General features: G+C 42.6%; 1 protein-coding gene and 2 long non-coding RNA genes across 3 annotated transcripts in view; 2 read left to right on the top strand and 1 right to left on the bottom strand.

Annotated features, from left to right (window-relative positions):
- Window positions 1–7065: 7065 nt before the first annotated feature.
- LOC106610615 (uncharacterized) lies at window positions 7066–8526 on the top strand. Its single transcript, XR_014378692.1, has 2 exons — window positions 7066–7443; window positions 7516–8526. It is a non-coding gene; the product is annotated as an uncharacterized LOC106610615 (long non-coding RNA).
- A 1320-nt stretch (window positions 8527–9846) lies between these two features.
- LOC145857989 (uncharacterized) lies at window positions 9847–20018 on the bottom strand. Its single transcript, XR_014378691.1, has 2 exons — window positions 19858–20018; window positions 9847–13126 (listed from the first exon to the last, which is right to left on the bottom strand). It is a non-coding gene; the product is annotated as an uncharacterized LOC145857989 (long non-coding RNA).
- A 243-nt stretch (window positions 20019–20261) lies between these two features.
- The window catches only part of ero1a (endoplasmic reticulum oxidoreductase 1 alpha), a 28302-nt gene continuing 26327 nt past the window's right edge, over window positions 20262–22236 (top strand). The window contains exon 1 of the mRNA XM_082955603.1: window positions 20262–20651. Within this exon, the coding sequence (XP_082811729.1) occupies window positions 20439–20651 (213 nt within the window). The 5' untranslated portion in view covers window positions 20262–20438. The remainder of the gene's footprint in view (window positions 20652–22236) is intronic.

Below are 22236 nucleotides of genomic sequence, written 5' to 3'. Positions count from 1 at the left end.
CCTCGTGCTCCTAGACCTAAGTGCTGCTTTTGTCGCCATCGATCACCACATTCTTTAAGAGATTAGAAACCCTAATTGGTCTACACGGACAAATTCTTGCCTGGTTTAGATCTCATTCTTCTGAAAGATATCAGTTCGTCTCTGTGGATGGTTTGTCCTCTGACAAATCAATTGTAAGTTAACGTTTCTCAAGGTTCCGTTTTAGGACCACTATTGTTTTCACTATATATTCTACCTCTTGGTGATGTCATTCGGAAACACATTGTCAACTTTCACTGCTATGCGGACAACACACAGGTGTACATTTCAATGAAACATGGCGAAGCCCCAAAATTGCCTACCCTGGAAGCCTGTGTTTCAGACATAAGGAAGTGGATGGCGGCAAATGTTTTACTTTTAAACTCAGATAAAACAGATGCTAGTTTTAGGTCCCTAGAAAAAAAGATCTTCTGTTGAATCTGACAATTAATCTTGATGGTTGTACAGTCGTCTCAAATAAAACTGAAGGACCTCTGCGTTACTCTGGACCCTGATCTCTTGACGAGCATAAAGAAAATTAAGGACAGATTTTTTTCCATCTTAGTAACATTGCAAAAATCTAAAACTTTTTGTCCAAAAAGCTGCAGAAAAGCTAATCCATGCTTTTGTCACTTCTAGATTAGACTACTGCAATGCTCTACTCTCCGGCTACCTGGATAAAGCACTAAATACATTTCAGTTAGTGATAAACACTGCTGCTAGAATCCTGACTAGAACCAACAAATTTGATCATATTACTCCAGTGCTACACTGGCTTCCTGTTAAGGCTAGGGCTGATTAAGGTTTTACTGCTAACCTACAAAGCATTACATGGGCTTGCTCCTACCTATCTCTCCGATTTGGTCCTGCCGTACATATCTACAAGGACCAAACAGTCACAAGACGCAGGCCTCCTTATTGTCCCTAGAAATTCTAAGCAAACAGCTGGAGGCAGGGCTTTCTCCTATAGAGCTACATTTTTATGGAATGATCTGCCTATCCATGTGAGAGACGCAGACTCGGTCTTGACCTTTAAGTCTTTATTGAAGACTCATCTCTTCAGTAGGCCCTATGATTGAGTGTAGTCTGGCCCAGTGGGTGCGAATGTGAACGGCAAGGCACTGGAGCGACGAACTGCCCTTGCTGTCTCTGCCTGGCCGGCTCCCCTCCACTGGGATTCTCTGCCTCTGCCTCTATTACGGGGGCTGAGTCACTAGCTTACTAGTGCTCTTCCATGCCGTCTCTAGAAGAGGTGCATCATTTCAGTGGGTTGAGTCACAGACGTGATCTTCCTGTCTGGTTTTGCGCCCCCTCGGGCTCGTGCGGTGGAGGAGATCTTCCTGAGCTATACTCAGCCTTGTCTCAGGGTAGTAAGTTCGTGGTCTGTATCTCTCTAGAGTCGTGGGGGCTGTGCTTTGGCAAAGTGGGTGGGGTTATATCCTGCCAGGTTGGCCCTGTCTGGAGGTATCGTCGGCCACAGTGTCCCCCGACCCACCCGTCTCCAATATCTATCCTGCAATAGTCTGTGCCGGGGGGGCTAGGGTCAGTCTTATCTCTGGTGTAATTTTCCTGTCTTATCTGGTGTCCTGTGTGAATTTATGTATGCTCCCTCTCTCTCTCCCTTCCAGAGGACCTGAGCCCTAGGATCATGCCTCAGGACTACCTGGCTTTGACTCCTAGCTATCCCAGTCCACCTGGTCGTGCTGCTGCTCCAGTTTCTACTGTTCTGCCTGCGGCTAGGGAACCCTGACCTGTTCACCGGATGTGCTACCTTGTCCCGGACCTGCTGTTTTCGACCTTCTCCTCCTCTCTACCACACTTGCTGTCTCGACATCTGAATGCTCGGCTATGAAAAGCCAACGGACATTTACTCCTGAGGTACTGACCTGTTGCACCCTCTACAATGGCTGTGATTATTATTTGACCCTGCTGGTCATCTATGAATGTTTGAACATCTTGAATAACAATCTGGCCTTAATGGCCATGTTCTGTTATACATCTCCACCTGGTACAGCCAGAAGAGGACTGGCCACCCCTCAGAGCCTGGTTGCTTCCTAGGTTCCTTCCTTGCTAGGGAGTTTTTCCTAGCCACCGTGCTTCTACATCTGCATTGCTTGCTGTTTGGGGTTTTAGGCTGGGTTTCTGTATGGCCCTTTGACATCTGCTGATGTAAAAAGGGCTTTATAAATACATTTGATTGATTGAGATTCATTTGAATTGAATACTTCTAGGATCATGGAATGCATTTGTTCAGATTTATAATAAAAAGGTATTTGTTGCAGAATTTATATATTTTTCATTTAATGCAACGATATTGGTTGCTGAAAAGTCTGTTTTGAATGATTTAAAATGACAACTATTTACTCAAGTAAGCCTATGCAATCATCAGGCCTGGACCTACACCTGTTCTGTGAATTTTTTATTCTTTTCCACAGTGCAGTTCATTTTGGAAGATATTTTTGGTGCCCAGTCCTTCCAAAAAGCATGCGAATAATATCCAGTAAAATTGTACTTCTTACTTGAAATAATGATAGTAGTATTGCAATAGTATGTGGTGGAAACAGGCCTACCTCACTGTTTCCTCAATGGATAAACTCCAGCAGGCCTGAGGTTTGGACGCCACCTTGTGGGTATTAAGGCGTCCGCATGCTTCTCATCCAAAACAGTTTATGGCGTGCATAGATTGATTACATTTTGTCACTGTTTTGGTCTTAGGCAAGCATTTTTTCGGCTGTTCGTGCACAAGATTTTTCCTGAGGCAAGCCGAAGTTCGGTAGCCGAAGTCTACACCCCTTCGTCGGTGATTGGTTAGCAGTAGGGATTCTTCAATGAAGTGTTGGTTGTCATTGAACTAGAGACGATGACACATTGCAACATTGTTGCAAAGGAGGTGCGATGACTCAAATGCATAAGAATGGCGGTAAGTTCAGACCTTCGACTCCAGAGTGTCCTAAATACAAACCATGTAACTTTACTTCTTTACCTTTACGTCTTCTTGCTCTCTTGAAAATCTCAAAATGGAGTCGGTTGGCAGTGGTGAGCTCTCTGAGTATGAGCCAGACCAGGATGAAGTGGGCCTACCTGCAGCGACCGGTGTGGTAAAGACTTACAATGTTTGCCCTGTGAATCCTACCGGAGAATATTTTGGAATGGTGGGAGTGAGATTTTTGGAAAGAGTGGATTGCTACTTTTTGGCCGACGCATACGTTGTGTCAAGCTGGGTAAAGGGAAAACTGGGAATGGATACATACGTGAAAGTTTCGAGAAGTGGATTTGTTTATTTTTTGTGCATCCTCCACCCAGAGGAAACCTGTGGCGTGCTTTGTTCTCCGGAACGAACAGAGCGCCGCTCAAAGGGGTGCTCAGTCGGGTAGCGTTGAGTGTAGAGGTGGATCAAATGAAAAATAATGTTCCTGGTGTTTGTGACCCGCCGGTTAGTGAGACGTGGACCCGGTGGCAATGGCAAGTCTGAGAATACCCTGTCTGTCTTATTGAGCTTTGACACAGAGTGTCTACCTGATAAGGTTCGGTTACTTTATATTTTTCTATTCTGTCAGGGCATATGTTCCAAACCTGCTACTGACTGTGCTTTACGTGGCAAGGATTCAGACCTGTTGCAGCAGTGTGTAGAAGGAAGATCCCACAGTGTGAGAAATGTGCAGGAGGGCATAGTCAGAGGGAGTGTACAGTTGGGATAGAGAATGCACTGTGTGTCAACTGTGGGGGTGCCCATGCAGCTGGGGCCGAAGTGCCCTGTGAAAGAGAGACAGGCTGAGATTGCCAGAGTTTGAGTGGGAATGAAAGTGAAGAGAGTAGAGGATAGCCCAAGGGTGCGTGATTCAACTGGAAGCCCCCCAGTGAGAAGGCCTGAGAGAGATCCAGAGAGGATGAGTTTTAGTAAGGTTGGATTTATTTCGTTTATAGCCATGGTGATCAACTGCACTGCGGAGCGGAGATCACAGAAGATACTGTATATGTGGTAGTTGTAGCAACAGATAAATATTTTGGGTGAGATTTTAGTGCAGAAAATCTACAAGAAGTTTTGAGAGAAGGGGTTACATCCTCCCATGCCGGCAGCCTGGTGTAGGATCGCGGTTTTGGGGGGGATAGTGTATAGGTGCAGGGTTAGATGGTGCAATTTAAGATTTTTTGTATGTGACCCAAATGTGCACGACTAAGACCTAAAAATGTTAAAATGAGATTTGAGTTAGATGAATTCAGACTATTTTGATTAAGTACACACTTGCTACGGCAACTCGAGGGACAAACTGTACTATTTCCGCTTTTTTTTTCTCACCCCTTCTCCTAACCTTAACCTCAGTCTCCTAACCTGCTATGAAAGTCACTTCTAGTAGCTGTATCAAAGTGGCGTGAAGTGTTTCTCAGTTCTCTTCGTCCTGGCAATTGAAACAGAAGTTTAGTCTGTATTTCTTTTAATGTAACCTTTATTTAACTAGGCAAGTCGGTTAAGAACAAATTCTTATTTACAATGGCTAAGTGGTATTTTGCATTGGTTACCCATTGAAGTTGTAATATTTAATGCATGCAATGGAAAAGGCTGTACATATCTTCAACAACCTCAGGATATCTGACATTGTTGAAACTCTTGTAGACCAAATTTATGAGATGTTATACATGCCGTATCGTCAATTGGACATTCGGAGACTTGTCTCGAAGCCACCCCTGCGTTGTCTTGGCTGTGTGCTTAAGGTCGTTGTCCTGTTGGAAGGTGAACCTTGGCCCCAGTCTGAGGTCCTGAGCACACTGGAGCAGGTTTTCATCAAGGATCTAGCTGTACTTTGCTCCATCTTTCCCTTGATCCTGACTAGTTTCCCAGTCCCAGAACAGAAGTTATTTCGACGACAAACAGCCACCTCAATCTGCAAAATGTAAACCTATCAATGGCATGAAGGCTACTCTAGAGAAAAATTTTAACAGGATGACCCACATTGAAAAGTAAAATGAGGATCATGGCGAAACGCTAATACAACAAGACCAGGCTATTAACTACTTAATGGGCCAGGTAGAGGAATTGCAAAAGGGAGAATTGTTGAAAAACCGTTTGCGTCATAATAATATATTCAAATGTTGGGGGTCTCAACCAATGCAGAAAGAGGGCGGAAAAAGTCTACATTTGTGGACCAGATGGTGAGGGAGTTCTTGGAAATCGATGCTGCTACACCTTTGGTCATGGAGACAGCCCACAGAACGGCAAGAAAAAAATATGCCGACTAACACCGTACCCAAAACGGCTGCGCGCCATTGTGCGTGAATTGATTTTGTTCCCCCACACCAAACGCGATCACGAGACGCCGGTTGAAATATCAAAACATACTCTGAACCAATTATATTAATTTGGGGACAGGTCGAAAAGCATTAAACATTTATGGCAATTTAGCTAGCTAGCTAATTTGTCCTATTTAGCTAGCTTGCTGTTGCTAGCTAATTTGTCCAGGGATATAAACGTTGAGTTGTTATTTTACATGAAATGCACAAGGTCCTCTACTCCGACAATCCACACAAACGGTCAACCGAATAATTTCTAGTTATCACCTCCTTCCAGGCTTTTTCTTCTTTGGACTATATGGCATCTAACTTTCATTGTTACCACGATGACTGATCGAACTCAGTTCATCTTTCAATCACCCACGTGGGTATAACCAATGAGGAGATGGGAGAGGCAGGACTTGCACCGCGTTCAGCGTCACAAATAGAACTGACTTCTATTTTAGCGCTTGGCAACGCAGACGCTCGTTGGCGCGAAATCATTAAATAACATGTTTCAATTTATTTTGCAGCGCACGTGACGCAAGCAGTATGGTCAGCATGTAAGTGGCAAATTGTTGGGCCCAGGAGTGAGAGCGAAGGAATCAAGGTCCAAGAAGTAACAGTAGCCTAAATCTACTGCGAAACATTGTCCAATCCACATTGACTACTGAAGCGACCCCTTCTTAAGGATTTGAAACTACCTGGATTTATGGTCATTATTGGGACCCATTTGCACGTGAGCTAGCTAATTGCTCACAATGAGGGAATCTTATTTGGACAAATTTGCCTACTTGAGCAGTAAGCCTAGGTTTACATGTACAGTTATGTAATCGATTTGATTGTTGATTTGTGTTTCTTCAATGTATGCCTTGTGTTTGGCTGGCTCTAAATGTGTATTGTTGATGCCATTCCCTTAGTTACACATAGCGAGTCTACACAGCCTACACATAGTATATACAATAATGAAATCACCTGGTCCCAACATACATGGCAAGTCAAGAAAAGCCATTGTAACTTGTCCACAATGCAAACGGTAATTTAAAAACTTCAAAACACATTTATGAAGAAAGCATACAAATTGCTTTCAAAACGTGTCCAAGGAAAGATTTTTGGCATGTGAGTGCATTGATGTGAGAAATGGTGTGTTTGCAGTCAAATACATTTTCTGGTCGAGCAACACCCATACATGTTGTGAAAAAAACTTGGGCTAATTCAGTTTCAAATCTGTTATGCATGCTGAAGTATAAAAAGCTGTTAATGTACTTTTTCTTTACTTTCACATACACTGTGTTCAGAAACATTGCTCGGATCTTGTCCCCTGGACCTTGGAGGACTTTGTGTGGATGATCAGGTTAGATATTCCTTTAAATTATTCCACTGAACTGTACCATTTGATTGTCATTCCTTTATTGAAAATTGTACCTTGTTCACACCACAAGGCCTACCAAAGCAAGGTTTCTCAAACAACTGTGGGGTGTTTGTTTTGATGGTAAGATGCTGGCTATTCACTAAGTCCTATTTTCTGTTATAAGATATGAAAAGTTTTTTTTCTGTGCTTGCCACATGCAAAGCCCACTTATTGCTCATACTTTCTTGTTTATTATTCTTGACATTTTTTGGGACCTATTTCCTACAGTTTTTACACTACATACACAATTCATACATCAAACTCCTGCAGAGCTGGATGCTGATATGACATGCTGTGTCTTCTACATCCTGAAATATATTCCTGGAGGGGAGTTATTATTATTATTATTATTAGTTATAATAACTAACTAACATAACTATCAAACTTAACTTACAGTATGCTCTGTACATTGCTATGGAAGCACAGTGTGATTTCACTGAGGTATGTATAAATTATGAAATTCTCATCACTAGTGGATATGTTTTTTGGGCTAATCATCCGATTGTGTGATTTTCTTTTAAAGGAAAACATGCAGCAAATTAGGCAACGGTGGTGCCTAGTTTTCCTGCAGAACTTTCCCATGCCGTAAGTTTTGAACATTCAATTTCATTTGCATTCTTAATCATTTTCACTGTGGCCAGGCTGACCTGAATATATGTTCATATTGAATGCATGTCATTCACTAACTAAGGTCTGAAGAAGAGAGGTTGAAAGATCGAAAAAGGCGGTGAAATCAAAACGCACTACAGGTAGGTGTCATGATGAGTGGTATAGTCTTAAACCAATGTTTACACTTACCCCCCCTCTCCAATATATTTCAGGATGATGTAGATGTCCCCCCAAGAAGTCACATCAGCATCCAGCTCTGCAGGACCAGGTACTGTATAGGCTATTAGCTAAAGTAAGGTGCATTCCTGTACACACATCCCTAGAGGTTCCCTTACATTACTTAATAACCACAATCTGTTTTCTTTCTAGACGATACTGAAAACAAAATGCGCTGTGAACTGGTTAAGTAGTCTGTGTGTAATACTGAAGGCTTGTAGCATGGTGGACTGGGAGCTGTGAACTGGGTAAGTAGTCTGTGTGTAATACTGAAGGCTTGTAGCATGGTGAACTGGGAGCTGTGAACTGGGTAAGTAGTCTGTGTGTAATACTGAAGGCTTGTAGCATGGTGGACTGGGAGCTGTGAACTGTGTAAGTAGTCTGTGTGTAATACTGAAGGCTTGATGCATGGTGAACTAGGAGCTGTGAACTGGGTATGTAGTCTACTGTGTATAATACTGAAGGCTTGATGCATGGCAAGATATACTAGTTGTGATGACTTGGTGAGTAGTTATAGATATCACTGAAAGCCCCTTTTAGTAATAGTGGCTTTTGTTTGCATGGTGGTATTGTGAAAGTGGGGTGTAATTTCACTTGATCACCCAATGAGGCACTACTCTTAATATTTATTATTTTTTCTTCATGGAAGCAGATGTTCTTCTAAGCGACACCCTAGAGGCAGCAAGGTGGTGCAAACTCCAAACATTTAAAGGCACTGTTTCCCTCCCTAGTGTAATTGGGATGGACGGGGAAGACCCCATTACAACCCTTAAAGAACTATGGTTGTATGATGGACTGGATGAAGAGGAAAATATTCTCCTCAAGGAACCAGTCATGTTACAGAGATTGAGATGTTCTATGTGGAGGCAGTTGACAACAAGAAAATGACTTGTCTTTGCCTCTTTTGAGGAGCAGGAGTGAAGCCATTTTTGAGGAGTGGTCAAACCTTGTTTTTGTCTGCTGTGTTAATTGTGTTATGTTGTTTAGTAAAGATGACGTAGAAGTCACCCGAGTCTCTGATCTCTTTACTGGAGCTGGTATAACTCAATGTACAAAGCACATTCAGCTTGTCAGTATGTTTATATGGCATAGTCTGTCTCCATTCTCATGAGGAAAGTAAATAGCATTGTAAATCAGGATAGGTAGTAACAGTATATGCTCAATGAAATATAATTCAAGTTAACGTTTATCAACAATTTTAACAGTACATGACATACATAAGTCTGTTCACAACAACATCAGTAGCTTGTCTCATAGCATGAAACAAAACGTGTTAACACATCTGCTGGTACTTTATAATATTTCTTACGATCTTCAAAATTTAAATATGTTTGAATTCAATGTGTGCCTTGCGCAAACGTGTGTGTTCAGTGTGTGACTGTCATATCAGATGGACAAAAAGGTGGACGGGGTCAAACGTTTGACTCCGTCCACATTGAGCCCAGCCCTGAATTGCACACTGCAGCCAGGGATACTTGCATATTTTGGTGTGAAGTTCTCCATGTTAAACAGGACATCACAGGTGTTATTCAACCAGACCCATGCCATCTCCTAGGTATTGTTCCTGTGGATACACTCCAATCCTCTCCATTTAAATTGATAGATTCTTTATTAAGCAGCAGCAATGAAATGTGTAACAAAATGCTGGAAAAATTAACATGCACCCTCAAAAGATGTGGTTAGGTCTATGCGGGGAACTTGCTGACATGGAAAGAATTACATCAATCTTGCAACATGGGTGGTTGTCCTTGATGACCCTACCTGAGCCACTGCCTGTTCACCCTGCTACCATCCAGAAGGCGAGGTCAGTACAGGTGCATCAAAGCTGGGACAGAGAGATTGAAAACCAGCTCTCTCAAGGCCATCACTGTTAAACAGCCATCACTAAACACAGGGGCTGCTGCCTACATACATGAAATCATTGGCCACTAATGTTCATAACTCATCTCAACTGTATTTTATACCATTTATTGCATCTTACCGACGCCGCTCAGTCATTGCTCATCCATATATTCCATTAGATGTGTGTATTAGGTAGTTGTGGAATTGTTAGATATTACTGCACTGTCAGAACTAGAAGCATTTCGCTACACTCGCAATAACATCTGCTAACCATGTGTATGTGACCAATAAAATTTGATTTGAAGGTGTCTGGTCAAGAGTTCTTGATATATCGTACTGGTCTTATTCTGTAATTTGAGGTTTTTCTGTGGCTCTATCCAAATTGTATTCTTATTAAGACTCTTGAAATATTTGCTCTATACAGCAAAAATGTACCCTTAACATGTGAATGTAATTACACTTTTTAAAGACAGCAAAGATGTGTATATGGTATATGCTCTTGAATAAAAATGTGGTAGAAAATAATTTACAGCTGTTTAAGTGGCTGATGTATTGTTCCATGAACAGACACTTATATGGGTTGTATATTTAACACATCTGCACCAAAACAAATTACAAATGGTAATTCGTCTTACATAAACAAGTAACAACTTTATTGAAATAAGTTTAGGGGAATACACTGTCATTCAAACCTGAAAACAAAGTGCAAGTTACATTGCTGTAAGAACCATAACATTATACAACATTCATCTCAGGGATATTGTAATCAAAATGGATTTGGAAAGACATAAGAATAAGGCATTTAATAATAGGCATTTACATGGCTGTTCATCCATTCCATTAGGCCTATAGCCTTTCACATGAAGAGTCAGAACAGAAAGAATTTAAAAGCCAAACATTATTTTAGTATTTACAAGGCCATGAATCAACATGCAGGATGTATGGGATAAAGGGAACACCCCCTATATACATAGAATCACTGGTCACTTGAATAAATGTTTACATACCGCTTTACTCATCTCATGTATATACTGTATTCTATTCTAATGTATTTTAGTCAATGCCACTCTGATATTTCTCGATCTAATATTTATATATTTCTTAATGCCATTCTTCCATTTTTAGATTGTGCATTGTTGTGAATCGTTTTTAGATACTACTGCACTGTTGGAGCTAGGAACACAAGCATTTTGCAACAAAATCTGCTAAATATGTTTGTGACCAATACAATTTCATTAGATTTATATACACTATGCAGTTAGAAAGTATTCAGATCCCTTACCCACATTGTTATGGTACAGCCTTATTCTAAAATTGATTAAATTGAGAGAAAATAATCTACACACACACACACACAATACCCCGTAATGACAAAGCAAAAACGGGATCAGAATTTTTTGCAAATGTATAAAAAAAAACTTAACAGATAAAGTATTTATATAAGTATTCAGACCCTTTGTTATGAGCCTCAATTTAGCTCAGGTATATCCTATTTCCATTGATCATCCTTGAGATGTTTCTACAACCTGATTGGAGTCCACCTGTGGTAAATGTAATTGACTGGACATGATTTGGAAAGGCACACACCTGTCTATATAAGGTCCCACAGTTGACAGTGCATGTCAGAGTAAAAACCAAGCAATCAGGTCGATGGAATTGTCTGTAGAGCTCAGAGACAGGATTGTGTCGAGGCACAGATCTGTGGAAGGGTACCAAAACATGTCTGCAGTATTGAAGGTCCCCAAGAACACAGTGGCCTCCATCATTCTTAAATGGAAGAAATTTAGAGCCACCAATACTATTACTAGAGCTGTCCACCCAGGCCAAACTGAGGAATCAGGGGAGAAGGGCCTTGGTCAGGGAGGTGACCAAGAACCCGATGGTCACTGACAGAGCTTCAGAGTTCCTCTGTGGAGATGGGAGAGCCTTACTGAAGGACAAACATCTCTGCAGCACTCCACCAATCAGGCCTTTATGGTAGAGTGGCCAGGCAGAAGTCACTCCTCAGTAAAAACCACATGACAGCCCGCTTGGGGTTTGCCAAAAGGCATCTAAAAGTACTTAGACAATGAGAAACAAGATCGTTGATGAAAACCTGCTCCAGAGCACTCATGACCGCCAACTGCGGCGAAGGTTCACCTTCCAACAGAACAACGACCTAGGCACACAGCCAAGACAATGCAGGAGTGGCTTCGGGACAAGTCTCAATGTCCTTGAGTGGCCCAGCCAGAGCCCGGACTTGAACCCAATCAAACATCTCTGAGAGACCTGAAAATAGCTGTGCAGCAACGCTTCCCATCCAACCAGACAGCTTGAGAGGATCTGCAGAGAAGGATGCAAGAAACTCCCCAAATACAGGTGTGCCAAGCTTGTAGCTTTATACACAAGAAAGATCGAGGCTGTAATCGCTGCCAAAGGTGCTATAACAAAATACTGAGTAAAGGGTCTGTATACCTACCGTAATTTCCAGACTATTGAGCGCACCTGAACATAACCCACACCCACTGAATTTAAAAACATTTTTTATTTTGAACATAAATAAGCCGCACATGTCTATAAGCCACATGTGCCTACCGGTACATTGAAACAAATGAACTTTACACAGGCTTTAACGAAACACGTCTTGTAACAAAAATAAATAGGCTTTAACGAAACACGGCTTGTAACAATTTTTTTTTAATTAGCAGTAAACAGTAGCCTACCAAGAAAGTCATGGTCACTATCTTCCTCCTCCTGTGCACTGAAACCACTGAAGTCATCTCCTTCGGTGTCGGAGTTGAATAGCCTCAGAATTGCTTCATCCAATATTGGATCGCTTTCATTGTCACTCTCGTCACTTTCATTTCAAAATCGATATATTAGCCGCGTCATTGTTTAAGCTGCGAGGTTCAAAGCGTGGAAAAAAAAGTTGCGGCTTACAGTCCGGAAATTACGGTATGTAAATACATATTTTTTTGCACAAATTTAACCGTTTTTGCTTTGTGATTGTGTAGATTGATGAGGGGGAAAAAAAACGATTTAATCAATATTCAAATAAGGCTGTAACGCAACAAAATGTGGAAAAAGTCGAGGCGTCTGAATACGAATCAACTGTATTTGTGCCTGATAGCCAACTACTATGGTAACATGGCATGACAATTATACAGTAGGACTTGGCAAAACAGCATAAACGGATCTGGGATCAGGCTAGCAAAATGAACCATTTTGATCTGAAGCACACTTTCTGGAAGAAAGGGTTCTTTGAAAGGCAAGAAGGGTTCTACATAGAACCATATCACCAGCATTCTCTATTGCAGGGTGACTTTCAGAATTGTTTGTTTTAATCTATTTTTACATGTATCAACTAATCAGTGTACATCTTATGCTACACAAAAAACATTTTTCTAAACTAATCCAATCTGTTAGTAGTTGGACTTATTGCACTCGTTACATGTTCTAGGAAGAACCCTCCAAAGATCAAATGGTTCTCAGTAAAACCCTTCATAGAACCATATACAGAGGCTTATATGAATAACCCTACATAGAGGGTTCTAGGTAGAACCATTTTCAAAGGGTTCTGCCTAGCACCAAAAAGGGTTTCCCCCACTTTTTTTTTTCTCCCTTAAGATAATTCACCTTCCTGTCCTGTTACCCTGGCCTATTGTAGTGCTCACCTTGGCTGTGAGGGTTTGTCCTGTGAGGTCTGGTTGTCCCTCAGGCCTGTCTGCAGCCAACGCAGGATGTTCTCCAGCCCGTGTCACCATAGGGACAGCTTCTATTGACTACCTGGTGCACAGGTGACATGTCTACAGTGTCATCACAACGGTCCACCACACAGTCCCAAAGAGAGAGAGTGATAGGAAAGTATTTTAAGAAGTATAGTGTATACACAGTGCCTTTGGAAAGTATTCAGACCCATGGACTTTTTCCACATTTTGTGACATTACAGCCTTTTTCTAAAGTGAAAATAAAAAACACATTTACATAAGTATACAGACCCTTTACTCTGTAGTTTCTTTTAGCACCTTTGGCAGCGATGACAGCCTTGAGCCATCTTGGGTATGATGCGACAAGCTTGGTACACCTGTATTTGGGGATTTTATCCCATTCTTCTCTGCAGATCGTCAAGCTCTGTCAGGTTGGATGGGTAGCGTTGCTGCACAGGGGATGTTTTCAGGTATCTACAGAGATGTTCAATCAGGTTCAAGACCGGGATCTGGCTTGGCCACGTGTTCTCGCACACCCTGAGAGCATCTGGCCAGCGGGGTGGTGGCACTGGAATCCTCATCTCTCCCAAGTGGACATTCTCTCTTTCTCCCCTGACCCATCTATCGCCTCCTTTGAATTCCATGCTGTCACAGTTACCAGCCCTTTCAAGCTTAACATCCTTATCATTTATCGCCCTCCAGGTTCCCTTGGAGAGTTCATCAATGAGCTTGACGCCTTGATAAGTTCCTTTACCGAGGATGGCTCACCTCTCACAGTTCTGGGTGACTTTAACCTCCCCACGTCTACCTTTGACTCATTCCTCTCTGCCTCCTTCCTTCCACTCCTCTCCTCTTTTGACCTCACCCTCTCACCTTCCCCCCCTACTCACAAGGCAGGCAATACGCTTGACCTCATCTTTACTAGATGCTGTTCTTCCACTAATCTCATTGCAACTCCCCTCCAAGTCTCCGACCACTACCTTGTATCCTTTTCCCTCTCGCTCTCCTCCAACACTTCTCACTCTGCCCCTACTCGGATGGTATTGCGCCGTCGCAACCTTCGCTCTCTCTCTCCCGCTCTCTCCCCCCATCCTATCATCTCTTCCCTCTGCTCAAACCTTCTCCAACCTATCTCCTGATTCTGCCTCCTCAACCCTCCTCTCCTCCCTTTCTGCATCCTTTGACTCTCTATGTCCCCTATCCTCCAGGCCGGCTCGGTCCTCCCCTCCTGCTCCGTGGCTCGACGACTCATTGCGAGCTCACAGAACAGGGCTCCGGGCAGCCGAGCGGAAATGGAGGAAAACTCGCCTCCCTGCGGACCTGGCATCCTTTCACTCACTCCTCTCTACATTTTCCTCTTCTGTTTCTGCTGCTAAAGCCACTTTCTACCACTCTAAATTCCAAGCATCTGCCTAGGAAGCTCTTTGCCACCTTCTCCTCCCTCCTGAATCCTCCTCCCCCTCCCCCCCCCCCTCCCTTTCTGCGGATGACTTCGTCAACCATTTTGAAAAGGTCGATGACATCCGATCCTCGTTTGTTAAGTCAAACGACACCGCTGGTCCTGCTCACACTGCCCTACCCTGTGCTTTGACCTCTTTCTCCCCCCTCTCTCCAGATGAAATCTCGCGTCTTGTGACGGCCGGCCGCCCAACAACCTGCCCGCTTGACCCTATCCCCTCCTCTCTTCTCCAGACCATTTCCGGAGACCTTCTCCCCTACCTCACCTCGCTCATCAACTCATCCTTGACCGCTGGCAACGTCCCTTCCGTCTTCAAGAGAGCGAGAGTTGCACCCCTTCTGAAAAAACCTACACTCGATCCCTCCGATGTCAACAACTACAGACCAGTATCCCTTCAATCTTTTCTCTCCAAAACTCTTGAACGTGCCGTCCTTGGCCAGCTCTCCTGCTATCTCTCTCAGAATGACCTTCTTGATCCAAATCAGGTTTCAAGACTGGTCATTCAACTGAGACTGCTCTTCTCTGTGTCACGGGGGCTCTCCGCACTGCTAAAGCTAACTCTCTCTCCTCTGCTCTCATCCTTCTAGACCTATCTGCTGCCTTTGATACTGTGAACCACCAGATCCTCCTCTCCACCCTCTCCGAGTTGGGCGTCTCCGGCGCGGCCCACGCTTGGATTGCGTCCAACCTGACAGGTCGCTCCTACCAGGTGGCGTGGCGAGAATCTGTCTCCGCACCACGTGCTCTCACCACTGGTGTCCCCCAGGGCTCTGTTCTAGGCCCTCTCCTATTCTCGCTACACACCAAGTCACTTGGCTCTGTCATATCCTCACATGATCTCTCCTATCATTGCTATGCAGACGACACTCAATTAATCTTCTCCTTTCCCCCTTCTGATAACCAGGTGGCGTATCGCATCTCTGCATGTCTGGCAGACATATCAGTGTGGATGACGGATCACCCCCTCAAGCTGAACCTCGGCAAGACGGAGCTGCTTTTCCTCCCGGGGAAGGACTGCCCGTTCCATGATCTCGCCATCACGGTTGACAACTCCATTGTGTCCTCCTCCCAGAGTGCTAAGAACCTTGGCGTGACCCTGGACAACACCCTGTCGTTCTCCACTAACATCAAGGCAGTGACCCGATCCTGTAGGTTCATGCTCTACAACATTCGCAGAGTACGACCCTGCCTCACACAGGAAGCGGCGCAGGTCCTAATCCAGGCACTTGTCATCTCCCGTCTGGATTACTGCAACTCGCTGTTGGCTGGGCTCCCTGCCTGTGCCATTAAACCCCTACAACTCATCCAGAACGCCGCAGCCCGTCTGGTGTTCAAGCTTCCCAAGTTCTCTCACGTCACCCCGCTCCTCCACTCTCTCCACTGGCTTCCAGTTGAAGCTCACATCCGCTACAAGACCATGGTGCTTGCCTACGGAGCCGTGAGGGGAACGGCACCTCCGTACCTTCAGGTTCTGATCAGTCCCTACACCCAAACGAGGGCACTGCGCTCATCCACCTCTGGCCTGCTGGCCCCCCTACCTCTGAGGAAGCACAGTTCCCGCTCAGCCCAGTCAAAACTGTTCGCTGCTCTGGCACCCCTATGGTGGAACAAGCTCCCTCACGACGCCAGGACAGTGGAGTCAATCACCACCTTCCGGAGACACCTGAAACCCCACCTCTTTAAGGAATACCTGGGATAGGATAAAGTAATCCTTCTAACCCCCCCCCCCCCCCCCCCCACAAAAGATCTAGATGCACTATTGTAAAGTGGTTGTTCCACTGGATATCATAAGGTGAATGCACCAATTTGTAAGTCGCTCTGGATAAGAGTGTCTGCTAAATGACTTAAATGTAAATGTAAGGACATTCAGAGAATTGTCCCGAAGCCCCTCCTGCGTTGTCTTGGCTGTGACTTAGGGTCGTTGTCCTGTTAGAAGGTGCACCTTCACCCCAGTCTGAGGTCCTGAGCACTCCGGAGCAGGTTTTCACCAATGATCTCTGTACTTCGCTCCATTAAATCTTTCCCTCGACCCCGACTAGTCTCCCAGTCCCTGCCACTGAAAAACATCCCCACAGCAAGATGTTGCCACCACCATGTTTTACCGTAGGGATGGTGCCAGGTTTCCTCCAGACGTGACACTTGGCATTCACAGGCAAAAAGAGTTCAATATTGGTTTCTTCAGACCAGAGAATCTGGTTTCTCATGGTCTGTCTTTAGGTGCCTTTTGGCAGCCTCCAAGCCAGCGGTCATGTGCCTTTTACTGAGGAGTGGCTTCCCGTCTGGCCACTCTACCATTAAGGCCTGATTGTCCTTCTGTAAGGCTCTCCCATCTCCACAGAGGAACTCTGTAGCTCTGTCAGAGTGACCATCGGGTTCTTGGTCACCTCCCTGACCAAGGCCCTTCTCCCCCGATTACTCATTTTGGCCGGGCAGCCAGCTCTAGGAAGAGTCTTCGTGGTTCCAAACTTCTTAAATTTAAGAATGACGGAGGCCACTGTGTTCTTGGGGACCTTCAATGCTGAAGACATTTTTTCGTACCCTTCCCCTGACCTGTGCCTCGACACAATCCTCTCTCTGAGCTCTACAGACAATTCCATTGACCTCATGGCTTGGTTTTTGCTCTGACATGCACTGTCAACTTGTGGGACCTTATATAGACTAGAAGTCGACCGATTAATCGGAATGGCCCATTTCAAGTTTTCATAACAATCGGTAATTGGTATTTTTGGCCACCGATTTGCTGATTTTTTTTGGGGGGGGGGGGTTTCGGGTTTTCTTTTTTTTTTTTTAAACCTTTATTTAACTAGGCAAGTCAGTTAAAGAACACATTCTTATTTTCAATGATGGCCTAGGAACGGTGAGTTAACTGCCTTGTTCAGGGGCAGAACGACAGATTTCTACCTTGTCAGCTTGGGGATGCAACCTTACGTTAACTAGCCCAACGCTCTAACCACCTGCTTTACGTTGCCAAGGTAAGTTGCTAGCTAGCATTAAACTTATCTTATAAAAAAACAATCAATCAATCATAAACACTAGTTAACTACACATGGTTGATGATATTACTAGTTTATCAAGCCTGTCCTGCTTTGCATATAATCGATGTGGTGCGCCTTCGCAAAAAAGGACTGTCTTTGCTCCGACGTGTACCTAACCATAAACATCAATGTCTTTCTTAAAATCAATACACAAGTATATATTTTTAAACCTGCATATTTAGTTAATATTGCCTGCTAACATTAATTTCTTTTAACTAGGGAAAATGTGTCACTTCTCTTGCAAACAGAGTCAGGGTATATGCAGCAGTTTGGGCCGCCTGGCTTGTTGCGAACTGTGAAGACTATTTCTTCCTAACAAAGACATCAGACTTCGCCAAACGGGGATGATTTAACAAAAGCGCATTTCCGAAAAAAAGCACAATCGTTGCACGACTGTACCTAACCATAAACATCAATGCCTCTCTTAAAATCAATACACAGAAGTATATATATTTTAAACCTGCATATTTAGCTAAAAGAAATCCAGGTTAGCAGGCAATATTAACCAGGTGAAATTGTGTCAGTTCTCTTGCGTTCGTTGCACGCAGAATCAGGGTATACAGAATCTGGCTCGTTGCGAACTAATTTGCCTGAATTTTACGGAAATATGAAATAACATTGTAGGTTGTGCGATGTAACAGGAATATTTAGACTTATGGATGCCACCCGTTAGATAAAATACGGAACGGTTCTGTATGTCACTGAAAGAATAATGTTTTCGAGATGATAGTTTCCGGATTTGACCATATTAATGACCTAAGGTTTATTATATTATAGTTAAGTCTATGATTTGATATTTGATAGAGCAGTCTGACTGAGCGGTGGTAGGCAGCAGCAGGCTCGTAATAGTCAAAGGTATATGGTTTAGAGAGAAGTAGTCGACGCGTCATAATTCCTGTAATAACTTGCGGCTGAACTTGAAAGGGGTTCCTTCGTTATTTTACCGTTCATGTCTTCCATAGAGAATGTCTTGATCTACTTCAAATAAGGTCTGTGTTTTGTGCTTAAACCGCCTCGGCGTTTTGATTCCCGTGTAAATCTCACTAGGTAACGTTTGTCAACATATTTTCATAAATCCACTCTACAAAAAAAATGATCTTCGCTTATATTGATCAGAGTTATATCCTATGGATATCTACACAGTTATAAAATTGGCAAGGTGGTGTAAGCCTAAACCAAACACAGACCTTATTTTAAGTTAATCTAAAAATATTCTATGGAATAAATTAAGGAACCGCTTTTCAGATTTTGCTAGGTGTCATGGGAATTATGACTCGCACTTTGGTAGTCAATTCTTACCATGCCCGTTATTAAAATAGGATTTCCTGCATATATAAATTACAGTTTTTGTTTTCAGCATTCATCACAGGTAACTTAAACTCTATTTTTATTATTCAAACAGTTGAGAGTATTTGTCTCCTAAGCAGACTCTTCAGTATCGTTGTCAATTCAGAGCTGTGTGTGTGTGTGTACGTATATATATATATATATATATATATATATACACACACACACACACACACACACACACACACACACATATAAAAAAAAAATCATAATAAATCGGCAGATTAATCATTATCTGCTTTTTTGGTCCTCCAATAATCGGTATCGGCGTTGAAAAATCATAATCGGTCGACCTCTAATATAGACAGGTATGTGCCTTTCCAAATCATGTCTAATCAATTGAATTTACCACAGGTGGACTCCAATCAAGTTGTAGAAACATCTGGTGGATGATCAATGGAAACAGGATGCACCTGAGCTCAATGGAAACAGGACGCACCCGGGCTCAATTTCGAGTCTCAAAGCAAATGGTCTGAATACTTTTTGCAAAAATGTCATAACTATTGTTTAGGATTTTAAACATTTTTTTAAATCCATTTTAGAATGAGGCTGTAACGTAACAATGTGGGAAAATTGAGTTATTGAGCCCCTTGTTTGCGATAGCTGGTTAGCTACCTAGTTTAGCTAGAAACACGAAGTGGCCTGGTCAGTATCTAAAACAGCTAACTAGCCACGCCAACTAAACAACATGATTTACGATAGACTTGAGTTGAGATTGGCTAGCTAATGTTAGCGAGAGCTAGCCACAATGCAGTCGAATTTAATGTAATCTAGATAACTAGTTTACTTCGCTGCTATTGGCATACGGTTAGCTTGCTACCTAGCAATACCAACGAATTACAATGCTGAGCCAACCAAAACAATTAAGCAATTTTAGCAGCATACTATCACAACATTTGACCTTTTCGCGATTGCGCACGCACATACGTACCCACTCAACCTTCCATATCAGTTAGCGCTGTAACTCACATTGTTTCTCCACAACCATCTTTCAAAGACGTTTGCGCTGATATTTCTACGTACAGTAGTCCACTCTCCCCCCCTAGCAGTTTGATTATTCCAATAATCACTATATTGCCTTGTCAGTTGAATATTACGGAACATATAACGCCTACACAAATGGTCACGTAATTCACGTAGTCGAGTGAGGCAAGCACGCTTCCGGTTGCCTCACTCGACTACGTGAATTACGTGACCATTTGATCCACAATAGTTTAAACAATGTCAGATAAACTGAGATTGCTGAATATATGTTCAGGTGAGCCTTTTCCATTGCATGCAGTGAATATTAAAACGTCCACGGACAACCAATGCTAAAAGCGTCTACCAAACGCTGTCAATTGTTCATAACAGAGCGGAAGAGGCGAAGCGAGACATTTCATTCTAGCCAAAAATCTGTCCAAAATCAACCCAATGCGATTCTAATGGGCTTATTTTTGGACCTAAGCTTGTAGTGTGCCTTTCAGCCATTGGGACAATGACTCCCATTGTTAGGGCGGAGACATGAGTTTCTCGTCATTATATAAAACATCTCTGCTCATGAGCATGGGATGAATCATACATACCCGTACCTCGGTGTGACTGTAGCAGTCCTCCGAATTAACGGCAACGTTTGGCTTCAATCACTTTTAAAACTTTTACAGGTGTTGAATTACAACTATATTTGCAACGAAATGAAGCGGTATGTTTTTCTGGGTGTTCTTTCGATGTATTACCTCCAGGTGTCAAGCTCGAGCTCTGCCGCCCACGGGTGTTTCTGCCAGGTAATCAATGCTCTTCGGCTACCAATATTTTGCTGCTGTCTGCTAGACATTTCTATTGGTTTGTTATTTGTTGCACTATGACGAATGCCTCCGAAACTTTTAGAACACATTCTGGGATATTTTCTGATTTTCAATTTCTAGCCTACCCATTGATTCTTGAGGAATATAACTTATAAATGAGCTGGTACAACTACTGTCTTACTATATAATAACCTAAAATAGGTTATATGCCTCCATTAGGTTGTTGTTCAGAGTCGCTGTAAACAATGTATAACTTAAAAATGTGACTCACCTGGATTCGGTCTTATGTAGCAACATTTGAAATTGGTTTGTTTACATTGGATAAAAGTAGACTCAGAGCTACAAAATGGTATATCATACACAGCATTTTTTTTTTTTGTTGAAACAATGGGAAAGTAATTATGCTTTGAAAGTTGATACACTTATATACTCACTTATAAACTTTTGAGAAAAGGGCCTTTGAATGTTTTGGTACCTACTTGAGACCAATCCTTTGTCTACACCCATTCAGCATTGTTCACACCCTCTTAAACCAACCTCTTAAGCCAACATTGAGTAGTGTAGTGAAGACTAAAAGTGGAAGTAGCCTATAATAAGTAAATATTCCAGGTTAACAGAGTGTCCAGATAAAAATATTTTATAAATATTAGATGACACTTACCCAGACACACTTGTCTAAATTGATGGGTCATGTGAAAGTAATGCTATAACCACCAGCCACATCCAGTGATGGAAAAAGTACTAAATTGTCATACTTGAGTAAAAGTATAAATCATTTGAAATTCCTTATATTGAACCAGACTGCACAATTTTCTTTTTTGATATATTATTGACGGATAGCCAGGGGCACACTCCAACACTCAGACATAATTTACAAACGAAGCATTTGTGTTTAGTGAGTTTGCCAGATCAGATACAGTAGGGATGTTCTCTTGATAAGTGTGTGAATTGGCAAATTTTCCTGTAAAAATGTAACGAGTACTTTTGGGTGTCAGGGAAAATGTATGGTGTAAATAGTACAGTATTTTTATTTAATTTATTTAACCATTATTTAACTAGGCAAGTCAGTTAAAACCTCTTACATCTAGACGTTCCGCTAGCGGAACACCTGCTCCAATATCCAATGATGGGCGTGGCGCGAAATACAAAGTCCTCGAAAATCCGAAAACTTCCATTTTTCAAACATATGACTATTTTACACCATTTTAAAGACAAGACTCTCCTTTATCTAACCACACTGTCCGATTTCAAAAAGGCTTTACAGCGAAAGCAAAACATTAGATTATGTCAGCAGAGTACCCAGCCAGAAATAATCAGACACCCATTTTTCAAGCTAGCATATGTCACAAAAAAACAAAACCACAGCTAAATGCAGCACTAACCTTTGATGATCTTCATCAGATGACACTCATAGGACATTATGTTATACAATACATGCATGTTTTGTTCAATCAAGTTCATATTTATATCAAAAAACAGCTACATTGCTGGACGTCAGAACTGCTACCCCGCTCCGGGACCCCGATAAACGTTGACAAAAAACATAACAATTATTTTAAGAATT

This window comes from Salmo salar, chromosome 09, assembly GCF_965601325.2.
Source record: "Salmo salar chromosome 09, fSalSal1, whole genome shotgun sequence".
Taxonomy (NCBI): domain Eukaryota; kingdom Metazoa; phylum Chordata; class Actinopteri; order Salmoniformes; family Salmonidae; genus Salmo; species Salmo salar.
The sequence above is the reverse complement of the archived record's forward strand: the minus strand, read 5'-3'. Positions and strand labels throughout refer to the sequence as shown.